This window comes from Coregonus lavaretus (assembly GCF_964263955.1).
Source record: "Coregonus lavaretus genome assembly, chromosome: 29".
Classification (NCBI taxonomy): domain Eukaryota; kingdom Metazoa; phylum Chordata; class Actinopteri; order Salmoniformes; family Salmonidae; genus Coregonus; species Coregonus lavaretus.
In genome coordinates, this window is record NC_140016.1 from 31,135,133 (window position 1) to 31,148,476 (window position 13,344).

The following is a 13,344-nucleotide window of genomic DNA, read 5'->3' on the forward strand; positions in this document are numbered from 1 at the left end:
AAGATAGATACCTTAATAGAAAATGACTCAAGCAAAATTTAGTCACCCAATAAAATACTACTTGAGTAAAAGTCTAAAAGTATTTGGTTTTAAATATACTTAAGTACCAAAAGTAAATGTAATTGCTAAAATATACTTAAGTATCAAAAGTAAAAGTACAATTCCTTATATGAAGCAAACTAGACGGAACAATTGTCTTGTTTTTTTTATATTTTACAGATAGCCAGAGGCACACTCAAATAATCAGACATCATTTTCAAACGAAGCATTTGTGTTTAGTGAGTCTACCAGATCAGAGGCAGTAGGGATGACCAGGGATGTTATCTTGATAAGTGCGTGAATTGAACCATTTTCTGTCCTGCTAAGCATTAACAATGTAACGATTACTTTTGGTGTCAGGTCAAATGTATGGAGTAAAAAGTACATTATTTTCTTTAGGAATGTAGTGAAGTAAATGTAAAAGTTGTCAAAAACATAAATAGTAAAGTACAGATACCCCAAAAAAGTACTTAAGTAGTACTTTAAAGTATTTTTACTTAAGTACTTTACTCCACTGACTGTGTGGATAAAATTCTACAATTCAATCAACATAGGTTTATCAGAAAGAAAATAAACCTTTTCAGTGTATTCTGAACACATTCTCAATGCAGTGCAGCCATATGGAGTCCAAATGGCAATGGGAATCAATTCATTGTATTGCAGCTAGGGTATAGCCTAGGCTACATAAGAGAGGTAGAGAATTCAAGTGACCTCAGATGTACTCAATGTTTTGTGAGACAAGAGATACCGCACAAAAGTTCATGACCCCAATCAGTAATGAGGCGACCTAAAAAGAAAACAATTGTGTTGGCAAGGTTGGCAGCGCCCACGCTGTGGCATGTGACACTGCCCTCATGGCCCAGCGCCATTGTCACAGCACAAAGACCAAATGGTATTTACTGTAATACTGTAAACCTCCCGTATATGTTCCTATTAATTAATATGTATTTCATATTACATTCTGTAATCAGACTTTTTTTTATTGAGAGAGCGTGAGAGGCAACTTTTCTCATTCAATGACCTATGTTTGATGCTGAGAGATACAATCCCCACAAATTGAGCTGAAGTTGAATTTGGAATTGATAAAATAGGAGTTATGGAATCCTTGCAATTAAAAAACATGTTTTTACATTTTTATCTCACAGGATATACAGTAAGTTGCACCGTGAATACACTCCAAATGCCTATTTCCTTAGGTCAAGAAATCCCACTTGCCTGGTTACACTGCCTAAAAGAGACACCTGAAACATGTTGCGTTCACACCATTCACATTGTAGCCTATTGTTTGTTTCTGTCGCTTATATAACAAGTATGTTGACAATTTATGTCTGATGGACCATATCAACATTCGACTTCAATCAATCATAGCTCTGGTTACCACACACAATCTTAATGACACTTTCTGGTGTTACTTTACTTCATCTTACCCCAACTGTTCCAATTTTCCTAACAAGTTAACATAGCAAAAGGTTGACACAAGGACACACAAGATGGTCACTTGAAATTACATGCAAATTCAAAGCAACGAGACTCATTTCACGCGTACCTTTGAAGCTGCTGGAGAGAGGGTGATAAGATGGACACACAAGCTGCATGTCAGATAGCAGGCATGGATCACTCTGTCCTGCCAAAACCCCTAGAACAGGAGTAGGCAACTAGATTTAGTTGCGAGCTGATTTTTGTCGGAGCGGATGGTCGTGCGGCCCGGAACATAATTATAATAAATTTGGACACCGCAAATTGACCACAACTAAGCCCAAAAAGAGATTATATGTATTTGAACATAACAATAATTGTATATCTTGATTGCATTTAGACACGATCACATACACTACCGGTCAAAAGATTTAGAACACCTACTCATTCAAGGGTTTTTCTTTATTTTTACTATTTTCTACATTGCAGAATAATAGTGAAGACATCAAAACTATGAAATAACACATATGGAATCATGTAGTAACCAAAAAAGTGTTAAACAAATCCAAATATATTTTATAGTAGAGATTCTTCAAATAGCCACCCTTTGCCTTGATGACAGCTTTGCACACTCTTGGCATTCTCTCAACCAGCTTCACCTGGAATGCTTTTCCAACAGTCTTGAAGAGTTCCCACATATGCTGAGCACTTGTTGGCTGCTTTTCCTTCACTCTGCCGTTGGACTCATCCCAAACCATCTCAATTTGGTTGAGGTTGGGGGATTGTGGAGGCCAGGTCATCTGATGCAGCACTCCATCACTCTCCTTCTTGGTAAAATAGCCCTTACACAGCCTGGAGGTGTGTTGGGTCATTGTCCTGTTGCAAAACAAATGATAGTCCCACTAAGCCCAAACCAGATGGGATGGCGCATCGCTGCAGAATGCTGTGGTAGCATGCTGGTTAGGTGTGCCTTGAATTCTAAATAAATCACAGACAGTGTCACCAGCAAAGCACCCCCACACCATAACACCTTCTCCTCCATGCTTTACGGTGGGAAATATACATGCAGAGATCATCCGTTCACCCACACCGTGTCTCACAAAGACACTGTGGTTGGAACCAAAAATCTCAAATTTGGACTCCAGACCCAAGGACACATTTCCACTGGTCTAATGTCCATTGCTCGTGTTTCTTGGCCCAAGCAAGTCTCTTCTTATTATTGGTGTCCTTTAGTAGTGGTTTCTTTGCAGCCTCTGAACAGTTGATGTTGAGATGTGTCTGTGACTTGAACTCTGTGAAGCATTTATTTGGGCTGCAATTTCTGAGGCTGGTAACTCTAATGAACTTATTCTCTGCAGCAGAGGTAACTCTGGGTCTTCCATTCCTGTGGCGGTCCTCATGATAGACAGTTTCATCATGGCACTTGATGGTTTTTGCGACTGCACTTGAAGAAACTTAAAAAGTTCTTGAAATGTTCCGTATTGACTGACCTTCATGTCTTAAAGTAATGATGGATTGTCGTTTCTCTTTGCTTATTTGAGCTGTTCTTGCCATAATATGGACTTGGTCTTTTATCAAATAGGGCTATCTTCTGTATACCCCCCTACCTTGTCACAACACAACTGATTGGCTCAAACGCATTAAGAAGGAAATAAATTCCACAACTTATCTTTTAAGAAAGCACATCTGTTAATTGAAATGCTTTCCAGGTGACTACCTCATGAAGCTGGTTGAGAGAATGCAAAGAGTGTGCAAAGCTGTCATCAAGGCAAAGGATGGCTACTTTGATGAATCTCAAATATATAATATATTTTGATTTGTTTAACACTTTTTTGGTTACTGCATGATTCCATATGTGTTATGTCATAGTTTTGATGTCTTCAATGTAGAAAATAGTAAAAATAAAGTAGGTGTTCTAAAACTTTTGACCGGTAGTGTACACTGAGTGTACAAAACATTAAGAACACCTGCTCTTTCCATAACATAGATTGACCAGGTGAATCCAAGTGAAAGCTAGGATCCCTTATTGATGTCACTGGTTAAATTGACTTCAATAAGTGTAGATGAAGGGGAGGAGACAGGTTAAAGAAGGATTTTTAAGCCTTGAGACAATTGAGACATGGAATGTTTATGTGTGCCATTCAGAAGGTGAATGGGCAAGACAAAATATTTAACTGCCTTTGAACGGGGTATGATAGTAGGTGCCAGGCGCAATGGTTTGGGTGAAGAACTGCAATGCTGCAGGGTTTTTCACGCTCAACAGTTTCCCATGTGTATCAAGAATGGTCCACCACCCAAAGGACATCCAGCCAACTTGACTGAACTGTGGGAAGCATTGGAGTCAACATGGGCCAGCATCCCTGTGGAACGCTTTCGACAGCTTGTAGAGTCCATGCCCCAACAAATTGAGGCTGTTCTGAGGGCAAAGCGGGTGCAACTCAATATTAGGAAGTTGTTCCTAATGTTTGGTATACTCAATATATGTCTCTTTTTTTATTTGTGGAAATACTTGGTGAACTGACTTCCTAAATTAAACAAATGTTTAGCTTAATTCCTGGTGATTTCAGTCTTTTTTTTTTTCTTTTTTTTTTTGCTCAATCTCCCCCTTACCAAAAACGTTGGGGTAAAAGAAAAACACTCGCAGGACGGTTTTCTTGAGCAGGCTGCCTGTTGACGACCCCTGCCCTAGGCCATAGCAGAACACAGGCCCCAAGGCATGAATGGTAATGGTTATTCACAGAAACCCTTACTGACAAGAATATTGCAGCAATATAATTAAGGCTTGAGAACCCGATAATTATTGTGTGAATAACTCCTGACTATAAGGGCTGTTTCTTAGGCCCAGGGCAAAGAGGGCAGGGGAAACATTACATTTACATTTTAGTCATTTAGCAGACGCTCTTATCCAGAGCGACTTACAGTTAGTGAGTACATACATTTTTCATACCGGTATGTGCGGTGCGCAAATTTGGAGGAGAAGGCTTTAATAAAAACTGTAGCCTACATTTTGCCTAGGGGCGCGCACTGTTGATTTGTGGCCGCATGAAAAAAAAAGTGACCATTCGCACAATCATCTAAAAATCTCATAAGAAATGCTGTAGTTGTCTTACAGTAACGTTACACTATGCTATTATATTTGATTCTGTTATGTACAATACTATCATAATGTGATGTTGCAGACATTGATTCAGCTTTGATCTAACTTTATTGAACAAGCACCATTCACCACAGTAGCCTGTTCTCTACGAGTAGAGCAGAGACTGTGAGTAAGCAGAGAATCCTGCACATGCTCAGAAGCGTTGGGACCTTTAGCCCCTGGGATAAGGGGTCCAGAAAAGTCGTACCTGCAGCCACTTTTTTTAAACTAATGATTTTGTGTCCATGCTATCATCTAAACCTTCTAAGAGATTTTAGACTGTCAATAAAAAGTTACTTCATTCATACAGCACTTAGGAGGGTGTTATAGGAGGCCTACAAACCTGACTCAGTTACACCAGCTCTGTCAGGAGGAATGGGCCAAAATTCACACAACTTATTGTGGGAAGCTTGTGGAAGGCTAACCGAAACGTTTGACCCAAGTTAAACAATTTAAAGGCAATGCTACCAAATACTAATTGAGTGTATGTAAATTTCTGACCCACTGGGAATGTGATGAAAGAAATAAAAGCTGAAATAAATAATTCTCTCTACTATTATTCTGACATTTCACATTCTTAAAATAAATTGGTGATCCTAACTGACCTAAGACAGAGAATTTTTACTAGGATTAAATGTCAGGAATTGTGAAAAACTGAGTTTAAATGTATTTGGCTAAGGTGTATGTAAACTTCCGACTTCAACTCTATATATGTACAAAAATATATGGGGGATTGGAAATGATAAAGACAATTACATTGATGGAATCTACAATCTATATGCACTGTTAAAGCTGATCTACCCCCTAAATACACATTTTTAAAAGAAATACCTGTGCCAATATATCCTCCAAACATCGGCTTCTCTGGCATTATCACTTAAATAAAACGGTTGCCAACACTCTTAGAAAAAAGGCCTCCAAAAGGGTTCTTCAGCTGTCCCCATAGGAGAACCCTTTTTGGTTCCATGTTCTACATCTATATCTTAAAAATTCATGAAAACTAAATGTTGCTTTTTGGTCTTAATTAAACGTTAGGGTTAGGCATAAGGTTAGCAATGTGATTAAGGTTAGGGTTAGGTTTTAAGTAACATTTAAAAAAGAGAGATTGCAGAAATAGGCGGGGTTTATGACTGTGGCTGTGGTAACTAAAGACGACCATTATAATGATCTTGATAAATGAATTCGCCTGGCTCAGAGAAGCTGTCAGTCTCATCAAGTTCATATGCATGGCATGTTGGAGATAAAAAAAAAAATACTGCAACATTGTTCCACAGTTCAGAGAGGCAGACAGCAAGGTTTAGAGTTTAGACAAACCCTGACTGTTGTAAACCAAATGCTAGCACAGTAGCATGGGGAAAATTTACATTTACATTTACATTTTAGTCATTTAGCAGACGCTCTTATCCAGAGCGACTTACAGTTAGTACATACATTATTTTATCGAACCCACAACCCTGGCTGTGTCTATACGCTTTTTTCCAGGGAAGTTTATAAATTGACTGGCTGGGCTGTGGGACAGTGGATGAGCATTGATAAATCTAATGGAGCTGTTAACAGACATTACCCGTATAATGTGGGGATTTGGTGCTATAACTCCCTGCTATCAACCAATCAGCATCCAGAATCCAAACAACCCGCATTAGAATGTTAATGTCCCACTCTATATGGCTAATCAACTCTGCTCTGATGACTTGGTAACAAGCAGTCCTATAGTTGCAAATACAGTACAAGTTTGATGTATTAGAGTGATGGACTGAAGCTTTGTTGAGAATGCAAATAAGGAGGAAGTGGAATAAGTAGCCCTCATCCACTCACACGTCAGCCTCCCACACTCTGGGCTAGCACTGTCAGTAAAGACCAAAACAGGTGTATCTAGTTTTGCTCCAATGTTCAGCAGCTTCTGTTTTTAAGATTGAAGGTGCTGTCCACGTATAGCTCTAACTATTGTGCTACATATTTTCTGAGTTAATCTATGATGTGATGTATATCCTTGTGCAAATTTAGGCTTACTGTACTGTATCTACCTTTAACACCACCTAGCGACCTTATCAAGAGGTTCGGACCGACAGTTGAAGGGATTTGAGTTCAAGGCCTAGTTGGTCTACCCCCAAAAATTTGCTAGAGGACATTCTTTTGCTGTGTCAGTGTTCCGTACACCACCAAATGCCACTCAATAAGTATCCTTTAGAAAAATGTTACTGGAATGAACTGAAGCAAGCTTATCAATGTCAGAGTGTGAAGTGTAAGAAATTGCATAATGGAAAACCATAGCACAGCAGTGTTTCTGATGTTAATCAAATAATTGTTTGGTTCTAAATTAATTGTGTATGACCCGAAGCTATTTCAGTATTATTGTCTTATAATGATTTTATACACAATGGGTTGAAATATTAAACTTTTGGACCAGGGAAAAAGTTTGCACCTGTTCTATACTGTTTTTTTCTCTACAATATAACACAGGAGGAAGAACAAATAGGGAAAATAAGAAGGCATTGTAGACAAGTGTAAATTAAAACAGTTTGTGGGTGTTAACCCCTGCTGTAAAAACCAGGCACCAGCTTTGTACCTGGTGCAAATCTTTTGAAAATCTGCGATTACGTTTTCATCTGCCAGCAAACAGCTTTCCAGCGTAAGACAAACATAGCCACGTTTTTGATTGGAGCATGGTACTGTAGGTCCTCGACCAAAACAGCTAAGAAGTTTAGCCTCATGCTTCAACGCTCTTAGTTGTTGCAGAAATTGACCCACTATGCTGTTTACTTTGTGCATATTGCTGAGTCTACCCTTAACGTGGATTTTTTTTTTTTTACATCTCTCTCTCTCTCTCTCTCTCTCTCTCTCTCTCCCCTGTCTCCCTCTTCCTCTGTCGATGACAAACGGTTCGCACGAGCCCTAGAGCAGCAGTGGAGATTTCCGCGCTCCAGTTGATGGCAATTGATTCTCTGGAGCAGTTGCAAATCGTTTTATCTCCTGCTGGCACAAGACACACCGCTTAGCTTGCTTACCAACCTCATCTTGATTGACAAACTGCCAGGTTTTGCATTTATTCTCAACTACCAAGTAGCCTATCATGGTAACTGCAGTTCTTGGTCTACAGCTTTTACGCGTTGGAGGCTTGCAAGAAAACTAAAACTTCTGTTTTCTCGTGTTTGCTGTTACAGTTAAATATCATGCAAGCTTATGTCGCTTGGATCCTCATGTACGGAGTGACAGGTATGTTTATTGTAATTATATGTTGCACATCAGGTTGTTAATTGTGAAATGTATCAATATTGATTGATACTATGGCTTAGGCCTGTATTCTCTGTTTTCCCCCTCCAATTCTGACATTGTTTGCATTTATTTTTGATAGGCTTTCTGGAAGTTTGCTTAGAACCAATGTCTTAGACTTGTAATAAGTACAGCCTATTTTGCAATAGATGCAGCTAAATGCATCATATACTGTAGCCTTGCTATCGGAAATACTGTGGGACACTTGACAGATGAAATTACTTGTAAATGCCCTATTATGACGTTGAAAGATGAAATTAGAAAACCTGGGAAAATCAATTTGTTATGGGATCTAATTGCCTTGCTGTGCACATGGTCCAATCCAGACTCCAGACCACTGGCATAGCACATACCCCCACAAGTTTTGGGGAACCCCAACCCCCAGATAGCATATGAACATGTCATAAACCATTAATCTTTTTTTTTTGAATGACAGGAAATTAGCTTTAAAACTGCAACATTTTATCTCAGCTTCATAACAATAATAATAATAATAATAATTGATTCAGCTTCTATAGTGCTTTTCATTACAGAAAGAATCTCAAAGCGCTTGAAAATAAAAATAAACACGCATCAAATAAAATATTTATGTAGCTTCATAACAGAGAGTAGGTCTGGACTACAAAAATTGTCAGCTAGAGTTGAAAGTGTTGGGTGTTTCAATAGGGCCATAGCCGCGTGAAGTAGGGGTGCTGACGGTGCTCAGAATCCTCAGACTGAGCAATGAATTCATCATGGCCAGCCCGCCATCCATTGCAGTCCTCCTCATGGGTCAGGAGACCGTAGAAACAACCACAAAATAGGGTGGTGTATTCAAATCAAAACACACTAACTAACTAACTAGCTAGCTTGCTAGCATTGTCGGCTAGCTATATTGCCATCAAATTTATGGGCAGGAAACAAATAAATAGATATAACCCAGACTTAATTTATACTCATTTAGCTATTCAAAACCAAAAATACAATAAAAAGATTCAAACAAAAAATGTGTAGAATTGTATGAAATTAGCTATAAAACAGCTCATCTTTCTCTCTGCCCTATGGCATTTTTCTATTAATTTGTTTATGTGGTTGGGGAGGAAGCCTGGTTGTCGTCTCTGTTCAGCTGTTACATTCCACTCCTTGCCACTCCTGTCATTTGCCAAAGAGACTGGCCTTTTGGCAATCTTCTAATATGAACATTCTATCATTAATGAGCTTGAGGAGATCAGAGGATTTGATCCTGATTCAATAACCCTCACCGCTATCATCGAATCACAATGTTTATGTCAATTAGACTGATATGAAACTGTTCTATAATTTTTTATGTATTTGATTGGAAACATTCTAACATCGGGCATTCTGACATAATAGATTTAATTGTAAACATAAACATTGGGCGCGGGGAGAACAGAGGATATGGAATAGGCATAAAATAATTTAACTATATTTTATACCTGGAACTTGTAAGTAATACATATGGCAGCAACACTAACAATATTCATGAAATATTATTGTAATATCTGACATATGGGGTGGTTAACATTTAGACATAACAGAAATGTTGGAAGTATTATATAAAAACATACAACAGACATGCATGCTAAGAGAGGAGAGAAGAGGAGGAGGACAAAAGTAAGAGGGGGGGGGATCATTTTGCTATTTGATTTGGAATTTTAAGACCCCTTGAATAACCCCCCCAAAATATTAAGAAATTATTTGATGGAACATTTAATTTGGCCTTACTGGTATTAGCCCATACAAACACATTGAATAACAGATTCACTACTTGGAACAACAGATAGTCCCCAAAACATTATCTAAAGGAAGTTGGTTCTGAAGTGTCTGTCCTATATCTGGGAGATATAAGAAAGATCAGGAAACATTTATATATATATTTTTTACATGTATTTAACCCCTTATTTTTGGCACTAAACAGTCTCCATATAAACAGTGCCTTCGGAAAGTATTCAGACCCCTTGACTTTTTCCACATATTGTTACGTTACAGCCTTATTCTAAAATGTATTACATAAATAAAAATCCTTAGTAATCTACACAGAATACCCCATAATGACAAAGCAAAAACAGGTTTTTAGAAACTTTTGCTAATTTATTAAAAATAATAAACAGAAATACCTCATTTACATAAGTATTCTGAACCTTTGCTATGAGACTCGAAATTGAGCTCCGGTGCATCCTGTTTCCATTTATTATCCTTGAGATGTTTCTACAACTTGATTGGAGTCCACCTGTGGTAAATTCAATTGATTGGACATGATCTGGAAAGGCACACACCTGTCTATACAAGGTCCCACAGTTGACAGTGCATGTTAGAGCAAAAAACAAGCCACGAGGTCGAGGCACAGATCTGGGGAAGGGTACCAAAACATTTCTGCAGCATTGAAGGTCCTCAAGAACACAGTGGCCTCCATCATTCTTAAATGGGAGAAGATTGGAACCAACAAGACTCCTCCTAGAGCTGGCCGCCAGGCCAAACTGAGCAATCGGGGGAGAAGGGCCTTGGTCAGGGAGGTGACCAAGAACCCAATGGTCACTCTGACCGAGCTCTAGAGTTCCTCTGTGGAGATGGGAGAGCCTTCCAGAAGGACAACCATCTCTGCAGCACTCCACCAATCAGGCCTTTATAGTAGAGTGGCCAGACGGTAAAAGGCACATGACAGCCCGCTTGGAGTTTGCCAAAAGGCACCTAAAGGACTCTTAGACCATGAAAAACAAGATTCTCTGGTCTGATGAAACCAAGATTGAACTCTTTGGCCTGAATGCCAAGCGTCACGTCTGGAGGAAACCTGGCACTATCCCTACAGTGAAGCATGGTGGTGGCAGCATCATGCTGTGGGGATATTTTTCAGTGGCAGGGACTGGGAGACTAGTCAGAATCGAGGCAAAGATGAATAGAGCAAACTATAGAGAGATCCTTGATGAAAACCTGCTCCAGAGCGCTCAGGACCTCAGACTGGGTCGAAGGTTCACCTTCCAACAGGACAGCGACCCTAAGCACACAGCCAAGACAACGCAGGAATGGCTTTGGGATAAGTCTCTGAATGTCCTTGAGTGGCCCAGCCAGAGCCCGGGTTTGAACCCGATCAAACATCTCTGGAGAGACCTGAAAATAGCTGTGCAGCAACGCTCCCCATCCAACCTGACAGAGCTTGAGAGGATCTGCAGAGAAGAATAGGAGAAAATCCCCAAATACAGGTGTGCCAAGCTTGAAGCGTTATACCCAAGAAGACTCAAGGCTGTAATCGCTGCCAAAGGTGCTTCAACAATTTACTTAGTAAAGGGTCTGAATACTTATGTAAATGTCATATTTCCGTTTTTTTGTTTGTAACAAATTAGTGAGTGCATACATTTCTTTTTGTATTTCTTTTTTCATACTGCTCCCCCGTGGGAAACAAACCCACAACCCTGGCGTTGCAAACACCATGCTCTACCAACTGAGCTACACCGGACTACAGATGCATCCCAATGCAAAAAAATTATATCTCAAACTTAAACTGATGGATTTATATGGGGATTTTTTAAAATGCTAAATAGATTTTTGCGGGGGCTAGGACATCGATCTTAGGGGGTTGGTAGAGCATGGCGCTTGCAACGCCAGGATTGTGGGTTCGATTCCCACGGGGGGCCAGTATGAAAAATGTATGCACTCACTAACTGTAAGTCGCTCTGGATAAGCGCATCTGCTAAATGACTAAAATGTAAAATGTTAAGTAGAGTTCTCTCAACAATCATTCTCAAGATATCTAAGCAGGGCTGTGCTTGGTTAAAACCCAGGATGGGAGACCAAAGGCATAGCTGTAGATAAACAAACTGTCCAGTAGGAGGTTCTGCCCAGCCGTAACCATCCTCATACCTGAAAATGTGTATACAAATATTGTATTTTTCTTATTGTAATTGTTATGGAGTGAAGATACCAGTATCGCAATATTTTTACCATGGCAAAAAAAGAAACACGAACCAGACCCCTCGAAAGGTCTGAGCAGCACCCGCAGCTTTTCATACCACCCACACCCTCTTGCTTTCTGTCCTACTCCCACCTGCTACGGCAAGAACTGGTCAGGAACCCAACTACAGTCTCGCAATTTTATTTTAGGCGTATGTGACAAAGCTCACTTGCCAGCTATGGTCCCAAAAATGTTGCGCCCTATAGGCAATATCAAATAGCGCAAAAATAACGTAAGAAATAGGTTAAACTACCAGAGATTCTCATGTGGCCCATTATAACTGTATTACTGGACTATATCAGTCAATAGGCTAGCTTGAAGAGAGCAGAGTTGGAGAGACTTGCACTTTCTCTTGAGCTACGTTTTATAGCCTACCTTTTAGGAGTGGGACAATTTTCAGATGGAGACAAATATGGGTGATCAATATTTATTTCTAGGCAATGTAATAAACTATAGCCTAATCATATTTAGGAAGTACATTTCCTTGTAAAGATAACTGCCCCGTGCTTCTTCGCTCACACATAGGCTATAACCTACTCTATTTAATTGAGACCACGCGCTGCACCCGATGTCGCACGTATGGCTACTAAACTTGAAGCAGAAGGAATGATGAGAGCGGACACTTGCACTTTCTCTTGTGCTACGTTTTGCATAGAGGATATAGCCTACCGTTTAGGAGGAGGATTTGCAGGCAGAGACAAATAAATGGGTAATCAATATTTATTGAAAATGAAAAGGCGCAACGTTCGCTCACCATGGTAACCTATGTGCGTGTTCTGCCTTTTCCTTTTCCATTATGATTGATTGCACCTCGACTCACATTGGTTGAGCGCTCTCCACTATTTTCCATGATCAATATTTATTTACAGACACTGTAGTAAACTATAGTCAATCATTTTAAATTTCCTTGGAAAGATAACTGCCACATGATTCTCCGGCCATGCATATGCAGCCTACTCTATTTCATTGAGACCACTCATATACTAGGCACACTTGATCTCGCATGCCCAACAAGGAGAGGAGGTAGGCTATTTAACTTGAAGCAGCTAATTCTGAGAGTGTGTGAAGATGTGCTTTTAATACAATAGGTAGGCTAACGCATACAAAGCAGAAAGACGACTGTTTCCAAATAATCTGCAGGACAACAAAAATATTTTCATCGCAAAGTTGTCTGTCTGACCGCCACTCCCAACCGCAGCATGAAGAGTGCTTTTTTAAGTCGGTTCGTTTTCGGTTTCGATTATTTTTTAAACATTAAACCCATTATGAAATAATGACATTAAAATGATTAGAGCTTTTTACTGGAAATGCCAAAACATTGAAAATACTCAATTTTCTCTCTAAGGTTCACTTAGAGTAGGCTGCATAGGAAAGTACTATTAGATAATAAAATATATTCCAGTATTTCCTTTTATATGATGATTTTTTTTAAAGTCAACATCTCCGGCAGCCAACCAGACAACGTTATTTAGGTTCTCCTCATACTGTACTGTCTTTAGTCATCCGATTAACTAGACTAGCCTGCCTAAGTATGCTG

At 39.5% G+C, this 13,344-nt stretch overlaps 1 protein-coding gene across 1 annotated transcript in view; it reads left to right on the forward strand.

The window, feature by feature from the left end:
* Positions 1-7,761: 7,761 nt before the first annotated feature.
* Positions 7,762-13,344, forward strand: part of LOC311104822 (relaxin receptor 1-like) — a gene marked incomplete at both ends in the record, with an annotated part of 142,641 nt that continues 137,058 nt past the window's right edge. The window contains one exon of the mRNA XM_084146749.1: positions 7,762-7,804. Coding sequence (XP_084002875.1) covers positions 7,762-7,804 — 43 coding nt within the window. The remainder of the gene's footprint in view (positions 7,805-13,344) is intronic.